The sequence below is a fragment of the Argentina anserina genome, chromosome 4, assembly GCF_933775445.1.
Source record: "Argentina anserina chromosome 4, drPotAnse1.1, whole genome shotgun sequence".
NCBI lineage: Eukaryota > Viridiplantae > Streptophyta > Magnoliopsida > Rosales > Rosaceae > Argentina > Argentina anserina.
In genome coordinates, this window is record NC_065875.1 from 18,371,557 (window position 1) to 18,388,148 (window position 16,592).

Consider the following 16,592-nt stretch of genomic DNA (forward strand, 5'->3'; position numbering starts at 1 on the left):
ATACCATCCAAAACTTCGAGTACCTTCCACTTCATGTTCTCTATCATATGCGATATGATATTCTTATGTTTCAACCAATCACAGTTCGACAATCCATGGCATTGTGTTCTGGACTTGTCACATCAGCTTAAAAGTACAGAATTGTGACCTTCTGTTACCAACAAAAAGAAGAAAGAAGATGCGTGTGGTTTTAACACAGAGATGGGGCTTCACTATTTGGTACAGGGGTCAACTTATACCAGCCCTTGAATCTTCTTTCATCATCACAAATGCACCACCAGCTTTCTGAATTCTAACTAATGGGAGAAGATGATTAAGAGGTCAACTTGATGCAACAAGATCAACCCATAAGGCCAGAACCACCTGGATCTGACTGTAAATGAATAAAGAATACCATGTAATCGTCAAACAAGATAAGAGGAACTCGGCATAAAATTACTGTACAGTTGACATCTGAGAATTTTCTTTGATATTTCTAGACACCCCAGAAAAGGGTCGATTACGGTTGGTGCAGTTTGCTGTAAAGAGTGGAACTGAACCAAAAGAATGGAATTTTTAAGGCTGATGTTAATGTGTTACTCGCAGCAGTTGGCCTGGTGCTCTTTCTGCAGCTTCTCCCAAAGGCACAAGACTAATCTGGGGGACTGGTAATGAGCAAGAATATAGTTTGGCTCACATCCTGCATTGTAAAACCTTTAGTCCGTGACATAATTCACTTCTTGACTTCTGTTCTTGTAATTGTTCAATCCATATGCCCATTGCAACATCCTCTAGTTTAAAAAGCTGGAGAAACAAAATCCAAGTATGATAGCTCAACTCATTGCCTGATCCATTAATGTCTTTTCACATTCCAAATGCAATTCAATGAAATGTTTTTTTAGAAGCTATATTATCTTCTTTTTTCAAGACGATGATACTAGATTATACAAAATTATGCCAGATCCCAGAAGAGATACAGCTTAAATATTGGACAATGTGTTAGCAAGTTTGTATACCTTGAGTTCCATTTCGTGGTGGCTACGAACAATGAATTTAGCAATGTCCCTAGAGATGATGTAACCTGGATCATGTGCCCATGGTGGGTAGCCAGCATAGGGCCATTCCTGCACAAAATCAACACTCATTAGAACCAAGCCAAAGTACCATATTGAAGCAAATATAATGCGTACAGCATACATTAAGAAAGAAATTTCATGAGCATACCTCATCACCAATGTACCATTTGCTGTCTTTGTCTCTATCAGGTGATGATTCAAATGATATAAGACCATACAAGAGCCCTTTAGCTGCCTTTCCCTTGAGGCTGGAGACAACCTCGTCTATTCTAACAAAAGCATCATCTGTTTTCATGATATATTTAGCAGGGAGGATATTTGTCTGTTTGAGATTGTGATCATTTGTATGTTTTTAAATATATTTGCACAAAGAATTATGACAAAATGTCGATGCAGAATTAAAAAATAGTTCAATTTGGAGGCACATACCAAAAATGCATATTGCAATTGTCTTCAGGCTTATCAAGCTGTAGTAATCAACAAACGGCATTAGTTGGATATCTCCATAAGCTTGAGCTTCTCGCCACAGTTCAAAAATAACTGGACTGTTCTTGTGCTGCAGGTATGGAAAAATGTACTTGAGTTTCTTGGTAAGAATTTCTTTAATGTTCACCAAGTAATATGTTGATCAGCAGGCCAGTAGCATAACCAGAATGAAATCATCAAACCTTTTGGAATAAAAGGAGCTTGTTACAATAAATTACATGGTGCCCTCCCCCCACTAGGTTCACATACAAAAGCAACATGCTCTAAGCTAAGTACTAAAAACATTTCCTCCCCCTCCCATATCTGTTTTACAAGCAGCTGCCAAAGAATCAATTTTCAGGTAAAACCATAGATATTAGATAACTTGTAATGATCTTGAGAAAATGCCAATATAAATCTCACACTTGAGGCACAACAACACAAGACACTTGTTAGTAATAACGTACTGTCCTGTGTTTGTGCTGAATACTGATCAGAGAAACAAAAGTCTGTAGTCAGTATACATACATTACAAAAATTTCCATTCCTAGGCCATAGCAATATCTGAAATATTACGTACAAAATTGAGAACCTTATTTCGAACAACTAAGTGACAAGTTGTTGATTATGACTTTCAATTAGGAGATACTAATCTTTTACTGACTAAAACAGTAAAACAAGATGTAGATGAAAATATATTGGATTATTGGTATAAATAAACACAAAATTCCCCGTCTGAAATGGTTCACTTACCAGGCCAATGAAAAATCGGACAGCCACATCTCCAGAACGTACAGCCTCGTACTGCATCCAAGTCCTCCTCAATGCCATTCTACGCTTGAAATTATTTCCAGTTGAGAAAACTCCAATCAACATCAACAGCCTTTTCTTCAAAAGAGGTGGAGCTTTCAGGTGCTCAACATCAATAACTAAATCATGATCCTCAGAAACAGGCAAGACTTTAGCTAGGGCTGATAAGACATTCAAACCACCGGCCACTTTCACTTTCGAAACTAATCATGGCTCGAGTTTCTGCTTATAAAAATTAAAACAGACGTAAATAACCATATATCAACATGGAGTGATATTTCCAAAAAAACAAAAACAAAAAAAAGAATCTAATATCATCCATTAGCAAGCTTATACCTTACCTCCCTATAAGAAAAAGATGTTTCATGCCTTCCGCTCACAGTCATGTGGAATCCCTCTACACCAATTCCCTTCAATGAAAGGGAAATTATTATCTCCATGAGCACTTACCCTAGAAACATTGGTGAACATATTACTACTAGGTTGACTCACATTTAGAGATTCATCCAGAGAGCTTCTGACAACTTGTTCATTGCAAAGAACAAGTCCATCAACTGTAGAATTCGCTAAATATGTTAGATTTGTAGTTGCAAACCCTTCAACTGATAAACATGTTTCACATGATGTTTTATATACAAGCAAATAGTGCCAATGTGCTACAGACAGAGTTGCAATTGCACTTATAACAGTTTAAACTTAAATTTACCTTCTAAACTGCTAGAAGATTTGTGAGGACACCTTTCCTCTTTGCCCCAACCAAATTCATTATTCCATATGTTTTGGATTACAAATGGCTCCTCTGTCATGTTGTCACCTGGAAGGCTGACATTGTAATGCAAGATAACAGGAGGCTGAGCCTCTCCGGAAAGTTGTGAGCCTAGAAGTTGAATCTGAAAGCTTCGCCCATCAGGAATGCCAACCAAAGAAATGGAAGAATCATCAATGAGGCCACAAGGAATTTCAAGAATATTCCCATCTCCTGATGCTATATTGTCGAGTGCATTTACAGAAAAAGGACACAGTTTGTCTTCTTGATCTTCACTTTTGTTCAGTTTTGAAGCGTTGTCCTTGTTAATTATAGACAGCAAGTCTTTCCATGCGATAGAAGCCTCTTTTACCCCTTGAGCTGTTTCAGGCAAAGCATCAGACCTGCATAGTAGGGGACGCATGTGACGCCATACAAGCAAGGCTCTTGACTCTTCTTTGAAGATATCATGTGAAGCAAACATATCATCAAGCCCATCAACCTCTATGAAATGCGGTTTCTCAAATGGTTTTGGCTGTACTATCACTTTAACCTCAGGAAATGTCTCAAGAGATTCATTGTCAGGATTATTTCCAAAGAATTCAGCAGCAGATTGCTTCAGTGACTGCGTTCGTGGTAGCTTTAGGGGTTCAATTTTGGCAATGCTTCCGTAACGAAAAACTAATACCATAGCAAGAGAAGTGATCAACAGCCCTCCAGACCACTTCCTCATTTTCGGTAAATGTCGAAACTGAAGCTTACAGTAAAACGACATTACTCCTGTTAACCCTTTTCTATAAGCTATTAAACGCTAGACAGCTAGTGAGGATATAACCCAGTTCTTGACCTAGCATCTTCCATCATCTGTTTGAAAACACAAACAACTACTTCCATTATTCATAGCCAGTCCACATGAAATCTGAAATGCCCAGTCAGCCTAATCCAATTATTGAGTTATCAAACTCCCAAAACCCCAACAAAGACCAAAACTTTATGCACCAACTACACAAGTACACAAACCCACCACTTCAATATTGAATCTTTACAATAAGGATCTAGTTCTAGTGTTAGTGTGTCACTATCAAGTAAGTGTTTAGTATCGAACAAAGCAATGTATGGTTGAATATCAACTAATACAAGAAGCTTACTTCTTAAATGGGATTTGGGTTCTTCGATCTGAAGCTGGAGCAGGAGCAGAAGCAGAAGCACCCAAAGTTTGCAGAGAAGTCTAGGATGGGAACTTCTGAGCTCGAAAGCTGAACTTCATGGTCGAGTTGCTAAACAGTTCTGAGAGACTTTGGGGGAGCTACTTATACAGCGCCGTTGTCAAACTGTTGGCATTTTGTTTTAGGGCGAAATAGACTTTTTGTTTGACCATAAATGGTCAGGAAGAGTGTTGGAGTAATATGATGGATAGTTATAAACGATCATCTGCCTGATGTTTTTGTTTATTATGTATATGAATCAAAGAAATTTGGTGTTCGTTAGCAGGAATTGTAGCTGGCCCCTTTCTTAGATGTCTCAAACTCATCACGTCATATAGCTTGGTATAATTTCTTGAACCATGATGAAGACTTTATAGTGGCGTCATTCTCCTGGAGAAGCTGCAGATTGGTTCACCTTTGCTCGTATGGTTTTGGCGTCTGAAGTCTTATTTTGGGTTGTTTAGTTTGCATTTTGTTGTTCTTGAATTATATAATATTTCGTTTATTTATCAGACCATATTTATTCATTTGTTAGCATATGTTTTTTCATTTTTCTTTAAGGAGAAATCAGAGGACAAATTTGATCAAAGTTAAATGCAGATAAATAGGTGGGATTGTGCCGGTGAAAATTCGTCTTCATCCTCATGTCCTAGATACAACACAAGCAAACACAACATTCTAGCCTCCCAAATGGGAACTCTAGTACTCAATGGTAACTATAAAAATTAAATTGATGTCCATGCCATAAGAGCTGCTCAACTAAACTGGTATTCCCATATCTCACAGAAGAGAGCTATCAATCACAAGTGCAATATCAGGCCATATAGTACGTGTTCTTCCATCAACTACACTACAAAGAAAGAAGAATACTCGGTACATATTATTCTGCAAGACTTGCATTGACCGAAAAAAATAATTGCAAATGGAAAGCAGGAGAACATTGGAAAACTGTGTTGATAACCTGCTAGTAGTCTTTCAGTGAACGGTACCAGCTCCGAGTACACATCAGGGCATTTGCTAAGTCCGGCTTCAAGCGGATCATATGTTCATCAACTGGCCTTGGTTCGGTATAGAATGCATCATATGAAGTTGCAAGAGAGATTGGAATAGACAAAAAATCGCGTGCCATCCTTGAAAGGGTAGGATACTTAGCACCAGCGGTTTTCCACCATGTCAATGAGCTAAACTTCTGACTCCAAGGTAAGACAGGTTCGTCCAAGTAGTAATCTAACTCTGATTTTTTAATAGGCTGATTACTTGATTGGATGCACTGGTGGTAGTCTTGCAACACACTAAAGATATGATTCACTTGCCAGGGAATAGGAGACTCCCCTTCTGAATCTGATTCCGAAGAAGATGAATCGCTCGGAAAGGTCTCTCTTTCAGGAAAAACTGTAGCATATGCATCAAACTGTTTCTGAATGGCTCCCCAAACAGCTAATACTTGTGCATTTGCATCACACTTAACTTTTGAACAAACAAATTCTACATACTTCATCTTAAACCGAGGATCCAATGCTGCAGAAATAGCCAACAGCAAGAACATCTCATCCCAATACTTATCCAATCTTTTTAACATGCCCTCCGCTATTGTCCTGATAAAATCATCTGACTGTATCGTCATTTTGGTCAGTATTTCGCGAAACTCATGAAGGTGATATAGATAAACATTAGAAGTTAGATGCTTTGTCTCAAATAATGCTGTTGATACTTCATATATGCTCCCTACAATTTTGCATACACCTTCAACTTTCTTCCATTCATCAGGAGATGGCAATGGTTTGTCATTGGAATTGGTCATTTCTTTTGTAGAGTATTCTCCCACAGACCACAACTTCAGGGCTTGCTGTAGATCAAAGATAGTGTGATTCCACAAGGGTAAGGATTTACCTGAAGAAGACAATGCTCGAATCTTTTCAATGATATCTTTAATCTTGTCAAATGCTTCCTGCACCATAAGACTGACCATTTCACCACAACAACGTACTTGAAACCGATGAAACACACAACCATTCAAAGCAAGGTCGTTGTTTCCTTGGATTTTACTTTCCAAATAATCAGCCACACTGCCATAACCACTAGTCATAACGAAAGTAGAAATTTTATCCTTAATACCCCAATTTTCAAGCAACTTCATAATTCCCCAATCTTGAGAGCGAAAGTTATCAGAACACTTGTCTTCAGGATCTGAACCAGAACGGAAGAGAAGTACCAACTTTTTCATTCTCCAATTCCCTTGAATAAAATGAACTGAAAGACACAAGTAATCACGGTAGTTATAATACTTCAATATCTCTAGAGAGAGGCCAATCTGTCCCTCAAAATTTGTCAAGAATTCTTTAACTTTCAATCTACTTTCCTCGTAGAATATCAAGCATTCACTCTCAACCATCTTGACACTAATGTTAATGGAGGAATTAAACCTACGTACCATCTCCCTAAATTCATTATCTTCAACCATCTTAGGTGGAACCTGTGTAGAGCAAACAAATTTCGCAAAAGCCCTCAAACCATTTTGCTCATCATATTCAAGCATTGCTTCCGACTGAAAGGAAAATTCACCAAAATCATCGCTGTCACTACCATTGTCCCCCATTTCTTGATCAGATTCACCAACTCCTCTCCCTCTAGAACCAAAAGATTCAAAGGTTTGAAGAGTGCCAGACATCTGATGAACACAAATTATTAGCACCCTAGCAACAAAGAAACAAATATGTTCCTAGAATCCGTTATTACTCCATCTTTCTATATATATATATAAACCCTTCTTCCCCTATTGATTAATGATCATGAATATATCCATGAACGATATAAGAAAATTCTCGAAAGTGAAGGATTTACCAAATCTTGACAATTTCATGAACCATGAGCTCGAAATTAAATAGCAATCCAATGAAAATAACATAAATCATCCAAATTAATGACAAAAAAAGCAGCAAAATGTGAAAGATCAATACGTAAATGTTGGTCTCATTTTGATTAGAGAGAATGAGATACCTCGTTCGGATGAGTCGTCCCAGATGAGAGAGTTAAGAGTGCTTTAGGGTTTTCAATTGGAAAATATGAGATTTGAGAAGTGGGAATCGAGTGAAGGAAACATAGGAAATAGGAGCTGAATTTCCCGCGAAAGTATTGCGGACTAGCCCTACACGTAGCCAGCTTCAAATGATTATGTGGCTTTCTATCTCTTTTTCCATTTTGGATCATGAACTAGTAAAATGTTTTACTAATGATAGCACCATTATGTGTCTTTTCTATCTCTTTTTCTTTTTCCATTTTGGATTAAGCAGGGTAGCTGTTTTGGAAAGAAATGGTGATGTTCCTGAAATAGGATAGAACAATCTTCATAAAATCCTATGAAGCAATGAGATTTTTGGCAAGTTAGGTCAGGTTTGACGGTGGATTTATGGCAGGACAATTGGATCCCAGGATTACCTTCTTTCAACATTCGGGAAGTAACACTCCCCATTGCTTCATGCCAGTTTCCTTCATAACTGATAGACAAATTGAGACATGGAATATGTCTTTGCTCAGGCATCTAATTCCTCATGCAGCTTCTGATGCAATCAGTGCAACAAGGTTTGGCTCTATAATGGATCTTGACAAACAAATTTGGTCCCCCACTACTTCAGGTGTATACTGAGTCAAATCAGGCTATAGGTTGTGTTAGATCATAATTCTTATATATTTTAATGCCCTAAAATATGGAATTTACTTATTTTATGTGCTTAATTTAATTTAAACTAATTCATTTACATGTTTTGTACAATATCTTGACAAGAAAAGAAAAATGTAAAATTCCGGCAATTTCCGAGTACCACTACTTTTAGCGGCACTATTATGGCGGAGCACCACCACTTTTGGTGGTGCTATGCATTTTCCGGCTAATTTTATGGAGAAGCAATACATTGTTCTATCACAACTAGATCTCATCTTTTTAGTTGGAATTTAGCTACATCACTTTTCTCTATTTCTCACAAAATCATGGCTCCTCATTGTCTAAAAATCCACACATATATTATGCAAAAAATCTGATTTGATTTTGGGTGTAATCATCACCTCTAGGTCCATCATTACCTAGTCATCCACCCACTTCCTCATTTATCACCTATTTTCTTCTTTATTACATACTTCCTTCTTTATCACTCACTTCTTCCATGACCACATACTTCCTCCTTTATCACACACTTCTTCCATAACCAACCACCTCACTCACTACACCATTATCTCTCACTTTTCTCTATTTTTTCCACCACCATTATCCTCTACAAAAACCTCAATTACCACCACCACCAAGGGGAGAAAAGAGAAGGAGAAAAAGAAAGGAAGAGTGAGGAAGAGAACATTTCCATCTACCCATCTCATTCTAAAAACACCAAGTTTCATCACCTCATCATCCACTATTTTTCATGTACCATCTTCAAGGAAGGAGGAAGAAGAAGAGTATATCATCATTTGAGGATCTCCATCACCACCACCTTCATCACCACCATGTCAAGATATCCATGAGTTCATTTACATCATCCTCAACTTGAGATTCACTAGTCACCTCTCTACTCTCTCTTTACTTTGATGTTCATAAACATGTTGAAGTTTGTGTATTTGGTTATGAGTGAGTAGTTAGTTTGTTGGGGCTAGGGTGAAAGCCCTAACCAATCTTGTATGACATTGATATAAATATTTTGTTTGATGCACTTTTCATTATCACTCTAATATGCTAGTTCAAAAGTTGAACATTCATGTTTAAAGTTAATCAACTTGGGTATGATTGTTTGCCATGACATGATGAATGATTAAGGCTTGATTAACCTTAGTTGTTTGAAGCATGATAGCATATCATATGTGTATGTTAGAGTTGTGAACTATAATCATTTAAAGATAAGCATGGTTGGTTTGCATGATTTCTTCATCTCCAAACTTTATGCACTTAGGGTAATGCATTTGATACTTAACCGGATTCATATGTATGACCTGAGTAGTTAAGTATTACACCCGAGAGGGGTTGCTTGATACCAACAAAGGAGATTGTCATACCCGAGAGGGATACAAGGAGAGAAATTGGCTAGTTAGAGTGGCATCATTCAATTTAGTAGCATCATTGTTCACAAGAGAAGCTAGAGGTGGAAACCTTAAGTCCTAACTTCCATTCATTTCATCACATCTAGTTTAGCATAGCCTAGTTTACTTTTTAAGTAGTCATTTAGTTTTTAGAAGTAACTCTACATCTTAAACAAATTTGAATCACTACACCATCTTACATATATCCACCATGAATTTGGGTTCACTTGTGAGTCTTGATTTGTGAACATTTGCATATTCTTCTAGCATCCCTTAGGTTCTCCTAGCTAGAGAGGATTTTTCAAATCCCTTGGGTACGACATCCCCTACTCACAATCTCACTACACTATAATTTGACCCTTATACTTGAGGGTGACCTTTGAGTCGACAGGTTGCTTGTTGAGGAAAATAATAAAATAGTTTCCGCCCATCCAAATTGCTCAAATCATGTGCCAACTAAGGTGTGGAAGTGGGTTTGGGCAGTTGACATTCTTCTGAAGATTAAACACTTCTTATAGAGGGTTGTGTCCAACATTTTAGCCACTAATAAGTTGAGATTTTTAAGACATTTGGCAGATTCTCCCATCTTTCCGCTTTTTGATAATGAGACAGAGTTTGTGGAACATTGCTTGCTCCTATGTCCATTGGTCAAATAGGTTTGGTGTGTCACCCTCTCTCTTATTGTGTTGATTCTTAGGCAATAACATCGTTGGACAGGTGGTTTGAGATAATGTTTACTACAGATGAACTGCGACCAATCTTTGATATGGGATTTGCCACCCAAGTTACTTTTCTTCTTTGGCATATTTGGAAGGCAATGTGTAATTTGGTGTTCCGTAAAGTGGTTTTTGTCCCAATCAGTGTTGCTTATTTGGCTCATATGTCTACTTAGGAATTTTTGCAAGTTCCCAAAAACCTAACAGGCCTTTCGCGGGTAAAGAATTTTCCTTTTGATGACTCTTGCAAGATTTGGGTTGCTCCTATGCTTGGAACCATCAAAATTAATACTAATGCGTCATGAGACATAGTTTCTTCTGATTGTGGTATTGTTGCAATAGCTAGGAATGCTGCTGGTGGGGATCTCATTGGTGGTTTTCATGGGAATTGTTATGTTATTTCTGCAATGGCTGTTGAGGCCTTGGCAATTGATTTGGGTCTCAGTTTAGCTTCTTCTCGCTCTCTTTCTTCTTTTCAATTGGAATCAGATTCTCTGGTCCTTATTTCAACTCTTTTGAATCCATTATCTACTGTTGATTGGACTGCAGCTCAGACAATTGTGAAGATCCGTAGATGGGATAGAGGTTTTCAACAGGTTAACTGGTGTTGGGCCAGTAGGAATGCAAATAGAGCAGCTGACATTGTTGCCTTTCTTGCGCAACGCAGGGTGTGTCATGTGGATTGGTCTTCCAATCCTCCCCCCTCCCTAAAGCGTGTTCTTCTTTATGATGTTGACTCCCCTCTCCCTTGAAGCTTTGGTAGTTGTTTGGTTTTTCACCCTCTCCCCATGTTTTGGAGATGGTCTGTTTCTTTTAGTTTCATTGTTATTGTTGTTTTTTTTTTGTTTTTTTAATGAAAGTTCCATTGCCAAAAAAAAAAAGTCTTGCACACAATGCTTTAGAAACATTTACCATACAACATGGGCCCAAAGCAGTATTCAAGTTATAGCTAAGACCATGATCAAACAATTTTTCATCATCTCTATCGATATTCAATCCAAAATTAATAAATTTGGGTGAATATGATAACGCATGCTCAGTAGGCAATGGTAGAGTGTTACCACTGGGAGAGTCCTCCATTTTGCTCAAACTACCAGTAGCTTGCACTTGAATGGGGCTTACCATCATAAAGGAGACCCTAGCTTTGAAGAGGGAAGTGAACCTTGCAACAATGAAGGGACAAGTTCAGTCTATGACGGAGAATCGATTTGAGGCACCGAAGACTCAATCACTTCAGCTAGACGCCCCACTCCCAGTTGCCTAAACTCGTTCAATTTTCTTTGATTGGAATATAGCTTGTTCCATCGCCATTGACGCCATAGATTTATGAAGATAACAAAATCTCTCTTCTATCTTCAAATTACTAGCATTAGGAACATCAACTTCAGCATCTCGCACATTTTAAAGTCATTTCATCCTAATTACAATCAGTAGCAACGACAATAAGGTCAGGTGATGAGAGCTGCAGACATCCAAACTTCAGAGAATTCTCAAATTGGCTTCCTAAAGATTGCCATGAACCCTAGCAACAGTAGCTCATCCTTGAACTCTGATGAAGGTATCCATCAATTTCTTGAAAAATTCTTCCATCTCACAAAGCTTAGCATATGTGTGACCTTCGCGGGAACCTTGTGGTAGTGTCGGTGGCTTCTCACTCCCCTAGAGCTTGACCATAATATCTGGTTGTTCCATATCTGAGTTATGAAGTCGTATATCAGTCTTATAATCCTGAGCAATTTCGCCGAGCAGCTGCTGAAATTGGGGCTTACGCATCAAGAGAGTATTGTGTTTCTGTTACTTGCTAGTCTTGCGGTTTACGACCCTTCTGATTACGCATCTATGCGGCTTCTTCACTCCCCTAGTGGCCGAAATCGACCTGCTAGAGGGCGCTTGCTTGATGGGTGACGGTAAGTGATTGGGTATTGGGGAATGACGACGTGGAGCGTCTACCAGAGGACACCACTTGGTGGTTAGTTGGGACAATAGTGTGAGTCAGCGGAGGAGTTGTGAATGAACTCTCAGTTCTAGGAGGGTGAATCGGAGGAGTAGCTACGTGCGAGATATCGATGTTCGGAGGATAACTGGTGGTGGAGGTAAGGATTCATTGCAGGGCTTTGTGAAATTGGGTGAGGATGAGGTGAGTTGTAATTAGGAATTTATGGAAAAGTGGTGGTCAGTGGCTGTTGAGAAATGGGTTGCGATTAAGGTGATGGTTAGAGCCAATGTGCCTGAGTGGGAGAAAGTAGGGAATTTGATGAGGCAATAAATGGCTATTGATGAGGGTTGGAGAATAGTTGTATGGCGGTGGTGAGTAAGGGTTTGGTTGAGCAGATTGATGGTGAAGCGATGGTGGGTATGGGTTCGGTTGAGTGAAATTGGGCGAATTATGAGGTGGGTAAGGAGGATATTGGCTATAGTATTGAATTTTATTGTTTTACAGTTTTATCCAAAGTTATATTTTTACTTTTACTAAATGATTTTAACGGTTTTACTTTAACCGAAGGTAACTTTGTGAAAACCAATTTATTTTAAAATGGCGACGATTCATGTAACCTCTAGTTACGACTTAAGTTATTTTTGATTCTCGCCCGGTTCGGGAATCGAAAATTCACTTTAATTAGAAATGTGTCGGTAAATAATAAAGTCGTCGATTTGATTTTAAGTAGCTTTAATATCCTTAAAGTAGGTTTTTATCGCTCGACATTTGAAGTTAGATTGTTTTCGGGTTTTCCGAGATTTAGTTGATAATTGGTCAACATGGTCAATTCATGGTCAACCCAATAAAGACTTGGTCAACATAAAGTCAACCTTTGACTTTCATGGTCAAACTAGGAATATTGAATTGAGTCAATTTACGATACTCGGAAATTATTATTGACTCTTTGATAAATGGATTCAGAGTTGATGCAACGAAATCGTACAAAGCTGGAGCCACAACAACAACGTTATTTCGGAACTGAAATAGCAGCGAGGATTCTGCACTTTAATCCATGTAGGGTGAGCTAACCCCTTGTGTGTATTTCATGCCCTTAAATTTCTTGTCTATGCCCAAGTGATTGTTTATTTGTTAGAAATTGCATATGAGATTTAGAAATGCTAAAACCCGAGGATAGACAGTTTCTGAGATTAGTGAGTAGACTTGAGAGTGAACGGGACCCTAGCATTCTAGGTGATCCTACAGTGTCGATGATCGTGAACCTCCGGAGGGGCAATGCCCTGTTTATTATTGGATCCATACTTTACAGTTTTATTGAGGGCTTTCAAGTAAATGGATACTCTCACTTCTTTGTTGTTTCAACAAAGGAAGTTGGCCTCGACTTAAGAGGTGACTCATTCGCCTCATAGTCGTTAGGATCGGTCACCACTGACTTGATATTATTGATGGCCATCATGCATGATTTGCATTGTTTTCCCATAAATGATAACACAATCTGATTTTTTATAAATGATTTAAAGCACGTTGTCACATCCTATAAGCTTTCTCTCCTTAATACAAGTTCTCTTTAGAGATATCTTCTTTGCCTTTTCAATTGTTCTAGCAGGGCGATTGCGAGAGTAATGCTGACTTAGCATAAGGGAGTTGCTAAGGCCACACGAGTAGCATAGCAAAGGAGTAAGCTCGTGACAACGTGCTCACATCTAAACTATTTAAGTTTTCATAAAACTTAGTCTACCTTACTTTTAAACCACATAGGTGGGCTGACCCCTACTGGGTGAGCGAGGACGAAGCTCACCCCTACTATAGTTTCTGTGCAGGTTAGGAGCCAATAAGAGTTTAGGAAACATGAAGTTTAGGAGTACACATTCATTGAGCCATGTGAAGTCATTGTCAATTATTAGTTCCCTCTTTTGATTCTTGTACTATTTGAAAGAGAATTCCCGAGGTTGTATTATTATCTCTGTCACCTTTGTTGTACATTTGGGTTGTCATAGTTGTATTTTTTTTGGGCCGGTGACTATTTAATCACCTTCTGTTGTCTCAAAGATGTTGTAAGGCTCGTATATTATTTCCAAGGGTATTTGTAAAGTTTTGTGTTTTCAATTCAAATCTCATTTTGTGAATTTGGTTTGCTCATTTACGAAAAATTTGTACAGTTTTCTAAACTAATGAGTGTTCAAATGGACTCTATTCATTTGTCCAAAATTGTTAACTCTAATACTGTTATTATCCCTTACGGGATGTGACAAATAGGCTTCTCTCCTCTCACTATACTTAGCTTGTAAAACTCGTTCCTTTCCTTTTTCAGTCTCGTAAGGATATCTTTTTATTCTATTTTGCAGAAAATGACAGAAAGTCTCTGTTTATTTCGATAATAGCTCCAAAGTCTCGCTAATTGCCGCACGAAAGTCCTTAACTACACCCAGGCTCTCTTGGAACGAAGCAGTGAGTAACTCTTCTCCTAGATTAGATACCCCTTGATCTCCGAATAACAAAGATGCAATTTTAAGGTCGAGAGAAACCTGAAAACGTGGTTCCGGATGAGATCGCCGAAAAGAACTGAGGAATAGAGCAAATTGGGGTTTTAATAGCCTCGGTTAGGGTATTCTTCGTTTTGGCGGGAAAGTGAGTAAGACAACATCAGTGCCGAACATGTGGTTAGCTTAGGAACAAATCTCGCCTTTCATTGATCTCTTTTATTTTTCCCTAATACAATAAGGATTAAATTGGTTTGTTCTCTTCGAATAGAAGGAATGCAAAATTGATAATAGCTATCAATAAAACAAAATTAATAAATGAATTTAGGAAAGGAATTTCCAAATAGATCTAGTTTCCTAGTTAGTTTAGGTTAATTTATAATGGGTGACAGCTTAAAGAGCTAGCTAGATAGTGCTCTATATAACACACAATGGTATCTCCACAATTTATGATTCACTAATCTCCTATTACAGAGAACATGTTTAGCAGGTGTTTTGGGAAGCCTAACTTGGAATCCGCTACACGAAGCTCCAAGGTTGATAAAAGTTGGCAGAGGTACATGATAATCTTGTAATACTTGAAAAAAAAGGTCTCAACAAGTTGAAGTTGAACTTTGTTGAAGAATGAATGTTTAGGATTTAAGGTTTAGGGTTTAGGATTTAATGCAGAATGTGAAGTATTCAATCAACAATTAATGCAGAATGTGAGAAGTATTCAATCAACAATTAATGCAGAATATGAGAAGTCTTCAATCAGCAATTAATGCAGAATGAGAAGTCTTCAATCAACAATTAATGCTGAAATTAATGTCAAAGACCACTGAGCAATAAACCACAACTCAACAATTAAATGTCGCTTGAATAATACGTTTAATATAACTTTGCTCTCACATCTTGCCTTGCATCATTGCAGCTCTGCCTGCACAGCCATGTCTGCCACTTGCAGCTCTGTTTAATGCTCCAATATACCCATATGCTCCAATATTCCCCCTCAAACGAAGCCTGAAAGAGAAATGACAGCCGAGCTTGACAAACAATCTCCAAGTATGGCTGAAGAAGTTATGGATGAGAGGGTGGATGGGAATAAGTGAAACAAATTCTGGAAGCTCTGTCCGTCCACTTTGGATGGCTCCCATTTTCTGCTCCGACAACCTGAGAGCATGAGCCAATATGCCGGGAAAACTCTATGTGTCTAGTTTCTGCACCTTTTTATAGAACTGGATTCGGCGGTCGGAGTCAATCCCAATTTTGGTTTTAGTGCAGCAAGGTCATTCCAGAAAAACAGAGCAATTACTTGCTCAAATGGTTGATTGCTCAAAATTGCTCCCCTTGAAGCCAAATTGGGATATGACCCCGACCTTGATTGGAACCAACATATATATATATATATATATATATATATATATATATATATATATAAGCTCTAATAGTCCAACATCAGAAATGATGAGGTTAAAACAAAAACTCTAAACAGATCACTCCTCCAAATAAAAGATAAAGGAATCAGATCTTGGCCATGCACAATAAATCTCTTCAAAATGAAAGAAGAAATAATAAATTGGCTAAGGAGAAATGAAATGAGGAGTTATGAACTGTAAACCGATCTCTCCTCCAAAATGGAATGAGATGGAAATATCAGAACTTGATTTCTCTTCAAAATGAAAAGAGGAAATAATGAAATGACAATGAACAAATGAGGAGTCTTATATGGAAAAACTCCAACAGATTTGTCTCCCAATGATAGAAGAAGAAATCAGATAATGAGACCGACTTGGATCTACTCCTTATCGGAAGATTTGAGGTATGACCTCAAACTTGATTTCTCTTCAAAATGAAAGAAGAAGAAATCAAATAATGACTCTGATTTGGATCTACTTCTTATCGGGAATGAGTGAGATAGATGGAGATAGAGTTACTTCCTTCGGCCATTATAAATTAATGGATAAGGAAGATGAAGATGAAGTTTTGCGGAAGCACGATTGCAGAAACATGTCATATGAGGAAGCCTGCTCTGATCCAAGATGCAGAGTAAAAGAGACAGGCCATGAAACCTGCTCTGATACCATATTGAAGAATGAAGACAGAAGAACAAAGAGAATGAAACTAGTGCGAAAGAAAATAT

General features: G+C 38.1%; 1 protein-coding gene and 1 pseudogene across 1 annotated transcript; both read right to left on the reverse strand.

Annotated features, from left to right (window-relative positions):
• Positions 1–342: 342 nt before the first annotated feature.
• LOC126792596 (hydroxyproline O-galactosyltransferase GALT3) lies at positions 343–4,488 on the reverse strand. Its single transcript, XM_050519002.1, is given in 10 exon segments — positions 343–716; positions 718–783; positions 996–1,103; positions 1,204–1,340; positions 1,485–1,611; positions 2,274–2,552; positions 2,672–2,735; positions 2,737–2,884; positions 3,037–4,077; positions 4,224–4,488. Coding segments are annotated over 9 exon segments (1,884 nt in total). The 5' UTR covers positions 3,851–4,077; positions 4,224–4,488; the 3' UTR covers positions 343–575.
• A 756-nt stretch (positions 4,489–5,244) lies between these two features.
• Positions 5,245–7,487, reverse strand: LOC126792315 (zinc finger BED domain-containing protein RICESLEEPER 1-like; annotated as a pseudogene).
• Between the last annotated feature and the right edge of the window lie 9,105 nt (positions 7,488–16,592).